The sequence below is a fragment of the Hemitrygon akajei genome, chromosome 7 (genome assembly GCF_048418815.1).
Source record: "Hemitrygon akajei chromosome 7, sHemAka1.3, whole genome shotgun sequence".
NCBI classification, from domain to species: domain Eukaryota; kingdom Metazoa; phylum Chordata; class Chondrichthyes; order Myliobatiformes; family Dasyatidae; genus Hemitrygon; species Hemitrygon akajei.
The window spans coordinates 163,267,179-163,283,022 of NC_133130.1; the positions used below are offsets into that span (position 1 = coordinate 163,267,179).

The 15,844-nt window shown below is 43.4% G+C and overlaps 1 protein-coding gene across 2 annotated transcripts in view; it reads right to left on the reverse strand.

Annotated features, from left to right (window-relative positions):
- The window catches only part of akna (AT-hook transcription factor), a 122,057-nt gene that overhangs the window by 79,042 nt on the left and 27,171 nt on the right, over positions 1-15,844 (reverse strand). For both annotated transcript variants that reach the window (XM_073052444.1, XM_073052445.1), the window contains 2 exons: positions 10,216-10,360; positions 1,896-2,035 (listed from right to left, as the gene is read on the reverse strand). In XM_073052444.1, coding sequence (XP_072908545.1) covers positions 1,896-2,035; positions 10,216-10,360 — 285 coding nt within the window. The remainder of the gene's footprint in view (positions 1-1,895; positions 2,036-10,215; positions 10,361-15,844) is intronic.

Here is a 15,844-nt window from a genome sequence, read left to right on the forward strand (position 1 = left end):
TCCCACTTAAGAATACTGAGGATTTGATCTGAAATATCCATGACCCTGGCACCCGGGAGGTAACATACCATCCAGGGATCTTGTTCTCACCTACAGAACCTCTTGTCAGGTCTCCTAACTAATGAGTCCTCTATTACCACAGCATGTCTCTTCTCCCCACCTCCCAATCCCTTCTGAGTTATAGAGGCATACTTAGTGCCAGAGAACTGACCACTGTGACTTTCCTCTGTTACGTTATCCCCCCCGGACAGTATCTGAAGTGATATACCTGGTGTTGAGGAGGAAGGCCACAGAGGTGCTCTGCACTGGCTCCTTAACCCCTTTCCCCTTCCTGACTGTCACCCAGTTTCCTGTGTCCTGCACTTTGGATGTAACTACCTCTCTTCATGTCCAATCTCTCACCGCTTCAGCCTCCCAAATCATCTGGAGTTCATCCAGTTCCAGATCCAACTAAACATGATTTGTTGGAAGCTGCAAGTGGATGGACTTTTTGCAGTTGTAGTCGTGAGGAACACTGGAGGTCTCCCTGCCTTCCTGCATCACTATCCTGCCTGCCATTCCTATTGTCTTAACTGAGCAGACATAAAGAAGAGAAGGAAAAAAATGAGCTTTCCTTTCCTTTGCTTTCTCTGAGTGAAGCTAAAGCCTCGAAGAGCTAAAGCCTTAAGATCACCACTCTGGCTACATCTACTCAGACAACATCTGCTGCACTTGCCCCTGCCTTCCTTTAATTTGCCCTTCCTAATCAATCCCAACTGCTCACTGGTCACTGGTCAAAGTTCTATTGCGATACTGCAATCCACTCCTAACTTTTATTCTATTAAGTAAGGAAACTGCGGAGATAATGCACTATGGTCAATCTTTACTGGGCTGTGTTTCTCAGAAATGTCTGTGCTCCATTCTTGGAGTGTGTACATCCAGCCTCTTGTATAAGCCCCTCACAATAACAGGGGTTAAAACTGCTGAAACTCTGTGTTCTGAGGGTCCACCAGTAATAGCCTCTTCCAGAAACCCTCTCCGTCTCCAAGACTATGGCAATCTCTCTTCCTCCTTTGACTTGCCTATAAAATGTCTAATTTTGTAACTAATACACAGGCAGATATGGGGCTTGTCAGCCATGGTTGACAGCTCATCTAGGAGAAGGAAAACTCTGATCTCAAATCTCAGCTGCCTTGTGGCTGTACCCACTCAGAGAGAAGGCTTTGACAGAGAAGTGCCAGGAAAAATCCAGAGCTGGAGTCCCTAAGGCAGCCCAACACTGACTGCAACTCCAGTGACGCCGCTGGTGTCGGTTTCTGTCATTCCCTTGGATTAATCAACTGTATGGAGAAGGGGAACCTGCTTCATAGGCAAAGGCCTGCTTTCCATATCGTACTGTCCTGGCTTGTATATCATATAGGCAGGAAGGACACAAACTCCAAATTCAACCCTGACTAATGGAGAGCTATCTTCATGCACTAGGAATGCAAGGTACGTGGAATGTTTACATACAAAATGTACCTGATTAATTAGGAGGCTCTGTGGTATTTTCATCAAGTGCTTAAAGGCTTTTATTATTTTAAGAGTAATCTAGTTCTCTTTCAGCTATTACCCTTTAGACAAACTAAGGCTACCAAACAACGTAGCCTTAGGTATGAAAGATTCCTCCCATGGAATGAGTGCAAATATGTGAAAAGTGCACACAATGGGCTCAGAGAGACACGGAGTTACTTGTTAGCCAAGGGAAACAAGACTTTTCCCTAGTTATTCGGTTTAAAGGGTGAACCCATTAACCCAGTGAATGTGTTGCAATATAGGTTCAAAGATTATAGCTCATTAAAACTTGTACAAGTGTCATCAAAACACAACAGAGTGCTGTGGGGACCTAATCACTAGCATCATTCAGCAGGTCTCACCTGTTCCTGCAGAACCTCAATCTGCTGGGCAAGGGTCAAAGTCAGACAGTTGCCTGCTGTTGGCTCCATTGTTGGGTCATTCTGGCTGGAGATCCAGGTCCCACCCAATGTTCCTGGCAACTCCCGCATGTCCTGACATTCTGGCAGAGGGAATTCAGACAAGGTTAATTCAGCAGCACTCTGGTACCTACTACTGATCGGATAGCCCAAGCCCAGAGCCAACAGGTTCGGTGTCAATGCCCCAGACCAAAGCCAGCAGGTTCAGTGTCAATACCCCAGACCAAAGCCAGCAGGTTCGGTGTCAATACCCCAGGCCAGAGCCAACAGGTTCGGTGTCAATGCCCCAGGCCAGAGCCAGCAGGTTCAGTGTCAATGCCCCAGACCAAAGTCAGCAGGTTCAGTGTCAATACCCCAGACCAAAGCCAGCAGGTTCAGTGTCAATACCCCAGGCCAGAGCTAGCAGGTTCGGTGTCAATACCCCAGACCAAAGTCAGCAGGTTCGGTGTCAATACCCCAGACCAAAGTCAGCAGGTTCAGTGTCAATACCCCAGACCAAAGCCAGCAGGTTCAGTGTCAATACCCCAGGCCAGAGCTAGCAGGTTCGGTGTCAATACCCCAGACCAAAGTCAGCAGGTTCGGTGTCAATACCCCAGACCAAAGTCAGCAGGTTCAGTGTCAATACCCCAGACCAAAGTCAGCAGGTTCAGTGTCAATACCCCAGACCAAAGCCAGCAGGTTCGGTGTCAATACCCCAGGCCAGAGCTAGCAGGTTCGGTGTCAATACCCCAGACCAAAGTCAGCAGGTTCAGTGTCAATGCCCCAGACCAAAGTCAGCAGGTTCGGTGTCAATACCCCAGGCCAGAGCCAGCAGGTTCAGTGTCAATACCCCAGACCAAAGCCAGCAGGTTCGGTGTCAATACCCCAGACCAAAGCCAGCAGGTTCAGTGTCAATACCCCAGGCCAGAGCTAGCAGGTTCGGTGTCAATACCCCAGACCAAAGTCAGCAGGTTCAGTGTCAATGCCCCAGACCAAAGTCAGCAGGTTCGGTGTCAATACCCCAGGCCAGAGCCAACAGGTTCAGTGTCAATACCCCAGGCCAGAGCTAGCAGGTTCAGTGTCAATGCCCCAGACCAAAGTCAGCAGGTTCGGTGTCAATACCCCAGACCAAAGCCAGCAGGTTCGGTGTCAATACCCCAGGCCAGAGCCAGCAGGTTCGGTGTCAATACCCCAGACCAAAGCCAGCAGGTTCGGTGTCAATACCCCAGGCCAGAGCTAGCAGGTTCGGTGTCAATACCCCAGACCAAAGCCAGCAGGTTCGGTGTCAATACCCCAGACCAAAGCCAGCAGGTTCGGTGTCAATACCCCAGACCAAAGTCAGCAGGTTCAGTGTCAATACCCCAGGCCAAAGCCAGCAGGTTCGGTGTCAATACCCCAGACCAAAGCCAGCAGGTTCGGTGTCAATACCCCAGACCAAAGTCAGCAGGTTCGGTGTCAATACCCCAGACCAAAGTCAGCAGGTTCAGTGTCAATACCCCAGACCAAAGCCAGCAGGTTCAGTGTCAGTGCCCCAGACCAAAGCCAGCAGGTTCAGTGTCAATGCCCCAGGCCAGAGCCAGCAAGTTTGGTTTAACTGCCCCAACAGGACCAGCAGATTTGATGTGATTGCTCCAGCTTTGTTAAGGTAGCCCTAGCCCAGAGCCAGCAGATTTGCAGTGACTATCCCAGCCCAGGACCAATAGATTTGGTGTGACTGTCACAGCCCAGAGCCAGGAGGTTTGTTGTGAAAGTCCCATCCCAGGACCATTAGGTCTGTTTGCTTGTTACAATCATACTGCTGCTCATCGTGTGGACAGTCAGCAACCTTTTCCCAGGGCAGAAATTGCTTATATAAGTAGGTAAACAGAGGGGGGTTGGGTGGCTCTATTGGTAAAAAATGAAATCAAATTCTTAAACAGAGGTGACATAGGATCAGAAGATGTAGAATCCTTGTGGGTAGAGTTAAGACACTGCAAGGTTAAAAAGACCCTGATTGGAGTTGTAAACAGGTCTCATGACAGTAGCCAGGATGTGGGATACAAATTACAACAGGAGATGGAAGATGCATGCCAAAAGGACAGTGTTACAAATCATGGGGAATTTCAATACGCAGGTAGATTGGGGAAATCAAGTTGGTGCTGATTCCCAAGAGAGAGAATTTGTAGAATGCTTACAAGATGGAGTTTGAGAGCACCTAGTGGTTGAGCCCACTAGGGGAAAGGCTATTCTGAACTGGGTGTTGTATAATGAACTGGATTTGATTAGGGAGCTTAAGGTAAAGGAACCCTAAGGAAGCAGTGATCATAATATGGTAGAATTCACCCTGCAATTTAAGAGGGAGAAGCTAAAGTCAAATGTATCAGTATTAAGTGGAGTAAAGGGAATTACAGAGGCATGAGAAAGGAGTTGGCCAAAGCTGATTGGAAGGGAACATGAGCAGAGATGATGGCAGAGCAGCAATGACTGGAGTTTCCGGGAGTAATTCAGAAATTTCTTCAGCCAGAGGGTGGTGAATTTGTGGAATTTGTTACCACAGGCAGCTGAGGAGGTCAAATTGTTGGGTGTATTTAAGGCAGAGCTTGAAAGGTTCTAGATTGGACATGACATCAAAGGTTATGGGGAGAAGGATCAGTCATGATTGAATGGTGGAGCAGGCTTGATTGGCCAAATGGCCTAATTCTTTGCTTATGTCTTATGGTCTTAGATAGGTGGAGGGGCAGGTAGTGTTGAGGAATCTGGGAGGCTGCAGAAGGGCTTACACAGATTAGGAGATAGGCAAAGAAGTGGCAGATGGAATAGAGTGCTGCGAAGTGTATGGTCATTGCATTTAGGTAGAAAGAATAAAAGCCAAGAACATTTCCTAAGTTGGGAGGAAATTCAAAAATCTGATGCGCAAAGGGACTTGGGAATCATCATGCAAGATTGAGTTAGTGGTGTGGAAGGCAAATGCAATGTTAGCATTTATTTTGAGAGGACTAGTGTAACACCACTAGTGTGTGGTGCTGGTCTTAACTCGTGTGAATGGTTGCCACACTCATTATCAGAAAATCAAATTATATAGTACTACACTAAGTGCTAGTAGGCCATCAGAGGCTCGAGGTATTGAAAGGAGGCAGTGAATAGGACACACACACTTCCAGAAATTTGTTTATAAAAAATAGCAATATATACAAAATATTTTCATGAGTAGGAATAATTCAAAACTCTAACATTCTGTTTAGGTTCCAAATCCCAGATATCAAACAAAAGCCAAATTCTTGTTTAGTTAGAATGAGTGAAATTCATTAGAATAACTTTATTTCGCCAATTTCCTCACTAATTAGATCTAGTGTTATTCCCTACTTAAAGGTTTACAGACTAACCTTTCCTTTTATTTATCCCTAGTTAATTAGAAAACTATTGAATTCCTATTCTTGAGTATTATGGTTAACTTCATCTTCAGTTCTAGTCAGTATGCTTATAAATTCAAATTCAAATATTATACATATACAGTTTAACTCCTTTCACAACAATTCTCCAACATCACAACTCTTAAACAAAGTAAAACTTGTTCAGTAACTTATCAAAGACTTTGCAAAAATAATCAATTCTTGCAGAAAATCAAATTTAGGTCCTTTGAATGAAAATAAACCTGTACATCCAACCGTATTAAATCCCCTATGTCACTAAACATTTTGTTCCTGCACTGGTTCTTTGATCTTGGGTAGCTTGCCATCTTGTTTCTTGATATGTTGGATGAAATAGTTGATCATCTACGGAAAGTCCATTCACAAACTTGTACAAAAAACCTGACCAAATCCCTTGGTGTGATCTAACAGAACTAATTCCCAGTTACACAGTAGAGATCTTGGACACTCGCCTCTGCCGATATTGTCTCGTTACAGCTGTAACTTCAATAGATCTTTTATTGCTATTGTCTCTCCTCCAGGAGTTTCACCCTGAGGTTTTCAAGTAAGTAGGGTAGAGATACTCACTACTAATTCTATTTTTAATGGTTTATATCTTTAGTTTATAATAGTTTACTGCATTTCCCTCACTTTCCTGTGTTTGCGTCAGCCATGCCTTGTTCTCGCATAGCTTTATTTTCCCAAGTTCTCTTTTTTTAATATAAAAATTTGGTAATCCTCGTCTTTATTCCTCCACAGGTGGAGCTTTCTAACATTACATCTTTTGGGTTTAATTAACCTGGGTTACACTAGAATTTAAAAATAAGGATGTAATGTTGAGACTTTCAGACTGCACAGAGTATTGTGAGCAGCTTTAGAAACATAGTAAACCTACAGCACAATGCAAGCCTTTCAGCCCACAAAGCTGTGCTGAAAATGTCCTTACCTTAGAACTACCTAGGCTTACCCATAGCCCTCTATTTTTCCAAGCTCCATGTATCCATCCAGGAGTCTCTTAAAAGACCTTATCGTTTCCGCCTCCACTGCTGCCACTGACAGCCCATTCCACACACTCACCACTCTCTGTGTAAAACACTTAGCCCTGACATCTCCTCTGTACCTACTTCCAAGCACCTTAAAACTACGCCCTCTCATGCTAGCCATTTCAACCCTGGGAAAAAGCCTCTGACTATCCATACAATCAATGGCTGTCATTAGAGAGGGCATTGATCATATTAGAGTAGGGAGATTAGAGTAGGGGAGATTCAAACAAGAGGACATGAGTTGAGACTTAGGGGGCAAAAGTTTAAGGGTAACATGAGGGGGAACTTCTTTACTCAGAGAGTGGTAGCTGTGTGGAATGAGCTTCCAGTAGAAGTGGTAGAGGCAGGTTCGGTATTGTCATTTAAAGCAAAATTGGATAGGTATATGGACAGGAAAGGAATGGAGGGTTATGGGCTGAGTGCGGGTCAGTGGGACTAGGTTAGAGTAAGCGTTCGGCATGGACTAGAAGGGCCGAGATGGCCTGTTTCTGTGCTGTAATTGTTATATGGTTATATGGTTACATTATCTTGTACACTTCTATCAGGTCACCTCTCATCCACTGTCACTCCAAGGAGAAAAGGGTGAGTTCTCTCAACCTATTCTCATAAGGCATGCTCTCCAATCCAGGTAATATCCTTGTAAATCTCCTCTGTGCCCTAGCTATGGTTTCCATGTCCATCCTATAGTGAGGTGACCAGAATTGAGCACAGTACTCCAAGTGGGGTCTGACCAAGGTCCTATATAACTGCAACGTTACCTCTTGTCTCTTAAACTCAATCCCACGATTGATGAAGGCCAATGACTTCTTAACCACAGAGTTAACCTGCATAGCAGCTTTGAGTGTCCTATGTACTCAGACCCCAAGATCCCTCTGATCCTCCACACTGCCAAGAGTGTTTGCTATTTATGCTATATTCTGTCATCATATTTGACCTACCAAAATGAACCACCTCATACTTGTCTGGGTTGAATTTCATCTGCCACTTCTCAACCCAGTCTTGCATCCTATCAATGTCCCGTTGTAACCTCTGACAGCCCTCCACACTATCCACAGCACCCCCAACCTTTGTGTCATCAGCAAATTTACTAACCCCCATCCCTCCACTTCCTCAACCAGGTCATTTGTAAAAATCACAAAGAGCAGAGGTCCGAGAACCGATTCCTGAGGTACACCACTGGTCACCGGCCTCCATGCAGAATATGACCCGGCTACAACCACTCAGCTTTGAAGCAAGATGGCGGCGCAACCCAGCTTGCGGCGGCCTCTCCGGAGTTGATATCTGTTATTTGCTAAGCGGGGTGCCGTGCACAATCCTAATCTGATGAAAAACGGACGTGGGAGCACGGAGGAACATCTGCAAATCTCCAGGAAGGCCCTATTCATTGCTGCTGCTGTTGTGAGGTCCGGGTCTCTGCTGAGAAGAACAGGCCCCCAGTCCTCGGGGTCACGTTGCCAGTGGCCGTTGGTGGGGGCGTCGCAGTGCATTCAGCAGAGGATTGTGCTCAGAGAGGCTGTGCCGGAGGGGGTGGTCAGAGGCTCGGAGGTTTGACGGACTCGGAGTCCGCTGCGGTCAGGGCGCTTTCACTGTGTGCTGTGTCTGTGAGGCTGAGTCCGGCGGCACCTTGGAAGTCCATAGTGGGGGTATTCCCTTCTGCCGCCTGCGTGGGATGACGAGTCTATCGGGACCCTGAGGACTTGTGGAAACTGTGGTTTCTTTCGAACTTGTAGTCTTTTAACATCTTTGGACTATTTTTACTGTGCCCATGGTCTTTTTTAAAAATTAATTATTGTATCGTCTGCACTGTTGTAACTATATGTTAACTATAATTATATGTAACTATGTGGTTTAGTGTAGGTCTTGTATCTTTAGTTTTTGGTTTGTTGGGTGGTAGAGTTGGTCTCCTGACTTGGTGTGTCTGGGTAGTCTTGTTTTGTCTGGTGGCTTTGGAGCTCCTTTCTGGGGAACGCGCTAAGATGGTAGCGCGATATTAATATGCAGCAGCCTCTCCGGACTCTGGATTTGGGGATTACCAAACGTTATGTGCATTTTCTGGTGTAGTCTGTTTTGTCATGTGCTTTTGTGATATCATTCTGGAGGAATGTTGTCTCATTTTTTAACTGCATTGCATTCGTGGTTTCAAAATGACGATAAACTGAAACTGAACTGAACTCTTTGCCTTCTGTGGGCAAGTCAGTTCTGGATCCACAAAGCAATGTCCCCTTGGATCCAAAGCCTCCTTACTTTCTCAATAACCCTTGCATGGGGTACCTTATCAAATGCCTTGTTGAAATCCATATACATTACATCTACGACTCTACCTTCAACAATCCTCAAAAAATTCAATCAGGCTCGTAAGGCACGACCTGCCTTAAACAAAGTCATGCTGACTATTCCTAATCATATTATGCCTCTCCAAATGTTCATAAATCTTTCCTCTCAGGATCTTCTCCAACCACTGAAGTAAGACTCACTGGTCTATAATTTCCTGGAATAAAGGACAACATCTGCAACCCTCCAATCCTCTGGAACCTCTCCCATCCCCAGTGATGATGTAAAGATCATTGCCAGAGGCTCAGCAATCTCCTCACTCATCTCCCACAGTAGCCTGGGGTACATCCCGTCCAGTCCTGGTGACTTATCCAACTTGTTGCTTTCCAAAAGATCCAGCGCATCCTCTTTCTTAATATCTACATGCTCAAGCTTTTCGGTCCACAGCAAGTCATCCCTACAACTGCCACAATCCTTTTCTGTAGTGAATACTGAAGTATTCATTAAGTACCTCTGCCATCTCCTCCGGTTCCATACACACTTTTCCACTGTCACACTTGATTGGTCCTATTCTCTCACGTCTTATCCTCTTGCTCTTCACATACTTGTGGAATGCTTTTTCTGGGCTTCTTATCTAATAAAGGATGAGCTGAGATTGGAGGTGGTTCAAAGGAGGTCATGAAAATGATTCTGGGATTGAAAGGGTTGTCATATGAACAGTGGCCTAACAGGGCTTGTACTCACTGGAATTTAGAAGAATGAGGATGGTGATCTCATTGAAACCTATCAAATGTTGAAAGGTCGAGATAGGGTGAATGTGGAGTGAATGTTTCCTACAGTGGGGAGTCTAGGACCAGAAGGCACAACTTCATAATAGAGGGATGTCCATTTAGAAGAGAGATGAGGAAGAATTTCTTCAGCCAGAAGGTTGTGAATCTGTGGAATTCATTGTCCCAGGTGGCTATGGAGGCCAGATCATTGGGTGTATTTAAGGTGGAGATTGATAGGTTCTTGATTAGTCAGGGTGTGAAAGAGAGGAGAATTGGGTTGAGAGGGAAATGGATCAGCCATGATGAAATGGTGGAGCAGACCTAAGTGGCCTAATTGTGGTCCTATGTCATTTGACCTTATATGAGGGGGCATAGTTTTACGGTGATTGGAGGAACGTATTGGAGTAATTATCGTGGTAGTTATTTTACACAGAGAATGGTGAGTGTGTGAAACGCCTTGCTAGGGTGGTGGTAGAGGCAAATACATTTCGGACATTTAAAAGACTCTTAGATAGGCACATAGTTGCAAGCAAAATGAGGGTTAGGGGCTGTGTAAGAGGGAAGAGTTAAACTGATCGCGGAGTAGGGTTATAAAAGCTGGCACAACATCGTGGGCCAAAGGACCTGTACTGTGTTGTACTGTTCTATGTTTTATTTTATGAAATGAGGCTCAGACAAATTATCAAAGACACAGAAATAAGCTCTGCACATGGCCATCACTGCACAGGAAGTTGAAAGCAATCTTCTCCATTTCCCTCCAAGTTTGAAGTTTCAGAATATCCTGTGACAGAAGAACAAAATGTGATGTTCTTACCCGTTTGAGCGTTGGAGTCCAGAGAGGGGCCCAATTTGGCTTTCTGTGGATGTGAGATGGCAAATGTCATGACCTTTGAAGCCCGATTCATGGTTTCTCCCTGGAAACTGTGCCCCGGATTAGGAGGATCAACAAACAGGTTGACCTACACAATAAAAGAGATGAAACTGTGAGCAAGCCCTAAGGGCAATATAAAACAACAGAAACTACTGAGCTTGTCTGCTCTCCCTGAACAACTTCCAGTTATGATGAAAGGTCATCAGTGTTATGTTTTGTAGATCCAAAACATAAAAACTAATTGAAAGGAAAACAAGGGAGCCAGGAAATATGCGTCTAACTTCATTTGTACTTTAAGTGAAGAATGTAAGCATGATGTTATAGCAATTCATGTATTTTTACATATAACCCAGAATAAATTATTTAAACAGATACAGAATGCTTACTCAAACATTATAATTACAATATTACTCAAATATTACAGAAATATTAAATACTTAACAATCAACCTGAAGCATTAACTCTGTCCCTCTCACTCCCATCAGCCAAATCAATTTCTCCTTACTGGTACAGTCAATCTTTCATCACTTTTAACACCTCAATTTGATTGAATCTTTGAAACCCCAGATCCAGCAAAAAAAATTGATAGGCTGAATTGCCTGTTAGAGTGCTGTACCACTCTCCATGTCTCTCTCTGTATCTATCTCTCTTCCTCCCTGTGGCCACGACACCTGCCCTAACAATTCACCCTCTGTCGTGGTGACACAGGTGAATTGCGGTTCTAAGTTGGCCTCTCCGGTACACCTGTATAAAGAATATAGTGCTGTCAGTGAAGAGGGGATGTTCTGCCCACAGACTGCCCTGTTCCATCGACAGTAAATAGAGTGAGATTCTGTAAGGTGTTTATTGTGTACAGAAGTCCATTGTGACTTACATAGCCAAGTTATGTAACGGAGAGCATGTCCAAACTCCTCATGACCAAGAGAGGTCTCCTCCCACACCTTACTCCACCCATCACTTTGTTTTTTTTTCCTCTCTCTGGCTGCCACCATCTATTGTCCACCAGGGACGTGATAACTTTAGAGAGGGCGCAGAAGAGCTAAACCAGGATACTGCTTGCTGCATTAAAGAGCATATCTTATGAAAATAGGTTGAGCGAGCTAGGGTTTTTCTCTCTGGAGCAAAGGAGGATGAGAGGTGACTTGATAGATGTGTACAAGATGATAGGAGGAATAGAGTGAGTGGACAGTCCGGCATTTTTCCCAGGGCAGAAAAAGCTAATATGAGAGGACATAATTTTAAGGTGATGGAGGAAAGTATAGGGGGGATGTCAGAAGTAAGTTTTTTTTTTACAAAGCGAGTGGTGGGTGCATGAAATCTGGAACATGGAGGTGCTAGAGGCAGATACTTTAGGCGTACTTAAGAAACTCTTAGATAGGCAGATGGATGATTGATCTGAGAGAAAATTAAAAGACTTGTGCCATATTGTGGACTGAAAGGCCTGTACCATGTCGTAGTGTCCAATGTTCTATGTATAATACCCTGGTTTAAGACAAGATTTTATTAATACGGTTATGCTGTTGTGCATTTTATTTGCGGCAGATGTCCTCAAAATGCAATTATATTTTAAAAAAAGTGTTCCTTTAATTACATTATACACATAATAATATGAAGTTTCAATTGAGTTACATTTTTTAAATTTAAAAATAAAAATTCAGTTGATTAATAAGTTGGGCTTTTTGAATTAGCCAATAGGAGTTGTCTTGTTTACATTTTGGCCAATAAGATTTTGGCACAGGGTTGTGATTGTGGGAGATTTTAATTTTCCACACATAGACTGGAAAGCCCATACTGTAAAGGGGCTGGATGGTTTGGAGTTTGTAAAATGTGTGCAGGATAGTTTTTTGCAGCAATACATAGAGGTACCAACTAGAGAAGGGACAGTGTTGGATCTCCTGTTAGGGAATGAGATAGGTCAGGTGATGGAGGTATGTGTTGGGGAGCACTTCAGGTCCAGTGATCACAATGCCATTAGTTTCAATATAATTATGGAGAAGGATAGGACTGGACCCAGGGTTGAGATTTTTGATTGGAGAAAGGCTAACTTTGAGGAGATGCGAAAGGATTTAGGAGTGGATTGGGACAATTTGTTTTATGGGAAGGATGTAATAGAGAAAGGGAGGTCATTTAATGGTGAAATTTTGAGGGTACAGAATCCATGGTTTTCAAGGGATATTGGAAATTTGGTTCAGAAAAAGAGAGATATTTACAATAAATATAAGCAGCATATGAGTCAGAGAGGCCACCTCAGAATGACATTTATCACCAATCAGATTTATGGGAGTAAAAATGAGCTAATTTATCTTTAGACATATGAGCCCCATGTACCACTTTAAATTGAATTAACGTATGTTTAGCACAAATAGAAGAAAAATTAACTAATTGAAAAATCTTCTCCCATTTCCCTATAGGTAAAGAAAGTTGAAGTTTCTTCTCCCATTCATGTTTAATTTTATCGGATATATCTGGCTGTATATTCATAATCATATCATAAATAATTGCTATTAAACCCTTTTGATAAAGGTTTAAGCCAAAAAAAAATTCCATAATATCAACATGGATTTGTGCGTGGAAGGTCATGTTTGACAAATCTTATTGAATTTTTTGAAGAGGTTACTAGGGAAGTTGATGAGGGTAAAGCAGTGGATGTTGTCTATATGGACTTCAGTGAGGCCTTTGACAAGGTTCCACACAGAAGGTTAGTTAGGAAGGTTCAATCGTTAGGCATTAATATTGAAGTAGTAAAATGGATTCAACAATGGCTGGATGGGAGATGCCAGAGAGTAGTGGTGGATAACTGTTTGTCAGGTTGGAGGCCGGTGACTAGTGGTGTGCCTCAGGGATCTGTACTGGGTCCAATGTTGTTTGTCATATACATTAATGATCTGGATGATGGGGTGGTAAATTGGATTAGTAAGTATGCAGATGATACTAAGATAGGTGGCATTGTGGATAATGAAGTAGGGCTTCAAAGGTTGCAGAGAGATTTAGGCCAGTTAGAAGAGTGGGCTGAAAGATGGCAGATGGAGTTTAATGCTGATAAGTGTGAGGTGCTACATTTTGGTAGGACTAATCAAAATAGGACATACATGGTAAATGGTAGGGCATTGAGGAATGCAGTGGAACAGAGTGATCTAGGAATAATGGTGCATAGTTCCCTGAAGGTGGAATCTCATGTGGATAGGGTGGTGAAGAAAGCTTTTGGTATGCTGGCCTTTATAAATCAGAGCATTGAGTATAGGAGTTGGGATGTAATGTTAAAATTGTACAAGGCATTGGTAAGGCCAAATTTGGAGTATTGTGTACAGTTCTGGTCACCGAATTGTAGGAAAGATGTCAACAAAATAGAGAGAGTACAGAGAAGATTTACTAGAATGTTACCTGGGTTTCAGCACCTAAGCTACAGAGAAAGGTTGAACAAGTTAGGTCTTTATTCTTTGGAGCGTAGAAGGTTGAGGGGGGACTTGATAGAGGTATTTAAAATTATGAGGGGGATAGATAGAGTTGACATGGATAGGCTTTTTCCATTGAGAGTAGGGGAGATTCAAACAAGAGGACATGAGTTGAGAGTTAGGTGGCAAAAGTTTAGGGGTAACACGAGGGGGAACTTCTTTACTCAGAGAGTGGTAGCTGTGTGTAATGAGCTTCCAGCAGAAGTGGTAGAGGCAGGTTCGATATTGTCATTTATTGTCATTATAGCACTTACTTTGTATTCATAGTTATTTCATAAATAACACTATTCTTTGCATTTCTTGTTAGATGCTAACTGCATTTCATTTGGCTTTGTATCTGTACTTGGCACAATGAAAATAAGGTTGAATCTAATCTAATCTAGTTCTGCTTCTATGTCTTATGATCTTATCGGAATATAGTTAGGTCATTTGGCCCATCGACTCTGCCTAACCATTTATCCATGGTTGATCCTTTTCTTTTCCCTCCTCAGCCTCATATCCCAGCCTTCTCCCTGTAACCTTTGATGCCACATCCAATCATGAACCTATCAAGTTCTTCCTTAAATACACCCAAAAACCTGACTTCCACAACTACCTGTGGTAATAAATTCCACAAATTCACCACCCTCTGGCAAAGGTAGTTTTTCCACATCTCTGTTTTCTATGTATGCTATTCTATCCTGAGGCTGTGCCCTCTTGTCTTAGACTCCCTTACCAAGGGAAACATCCTTTCCACATCTACTGTCTAGGCCTTTCAACATTCCAAAGGTTTCAGAGATTCCCCCCTCATCCTTCTAAATTCCAGTGAGCACAGACCCAGAGCTATCAAATGTTCCTTGTATGATAACCCTTTCATTCCCAGAATCATCCTTGTGAATCTCTTCTGAACCCTCTCCAATGCCAACACATCTTTTCTCACATGAGGAGCCCAGAACGGTTCACAATACTCAAGGTGAAGCTTCACTAATGCCTTATAAAGCCTCAGCATCATATCCCTGCTCTTATAGTCTAGACCTCTTGAAATGAATGCTAACATTGCATTTACCTTCCTCACCATCGACCCTATCTGCATGATAAGCTTTATGGTGTTCTGCACAAGGACTCCCAAGTCGAAGGTTTCAAAAACATTTAATGTCAGAGAAGTGTATACAATATACATCCTGAAATGCTTTTCCTTCACAACCATCCATGAAAACAGAGGAGTGCCCCAAAGAATGAATGACAGTTAAATGTTAGAACCCCAAAGACCCCCAGCTCCCGCACATAAGCAGCAGCAAGCAACGATCCCTCCCCCCACCAGCAAAAAAAAAGCATTGGCACCCACCACCGAGCACTCAAGTATGACAAAACCAATAGCAAAGACACAGACTTGCAGTACCCTGAAGACTACTTGTTCATCCGGTATCCAACATGTCACAGGCTCGCTCTCTCCCTAATAAGGGAGAAAGACTTGTCTCCGTTTCACAGTGAGAGGGGAGACATAACAAACAACTCGCTGGTTTACGATGTTAAAAGTGTTGCTTCTTCTGAGCTTTGTCCTTTGCATCTCAGATTTTTGGATTTTCTCCCCATTTAGAAAATAGTCACCATATTTATTTCTTCTACCAAAGAAGCACATGACCATGAATTTTCCAACATTGTATTTCATTTGCCACTTTCTTGTGCATTCTCCTAATCTGCCTCAGTCCTTCTGCAGCCTACCTGGTTCCTCAATGCTACCTGCCCCTCCACCAATCTTTGTATCATCTGTAAACTTGGCAACACAGCGATCTATTCCATCATCTAAATCAATGATATAGAGCATAAAAAGAAGAGGGACCTAACTCTGCCATCTGTGGAATACCACTAGACACTGGTAGCCAGCCAGAAAAGGATCCTTTTATTCACACTACCAAACAGCCAATGCTATAACCAGACCAGCATCTTTCCTGTAATACCATGGGCTCTTCACTTGGTAAGCAGCCTCATGTGTGGCACCGTGTCAAAGGTCTTCTGCAAGTCCAAATATACAACATCCACTGCATCCCCTTTATCTATCCTACTTGTAATCTCCTCAAAGAATTCCAACAGGTTCATCGGGCAAGATTTTCCATGAAGGAAACCATGCTGACTTTGTCCTA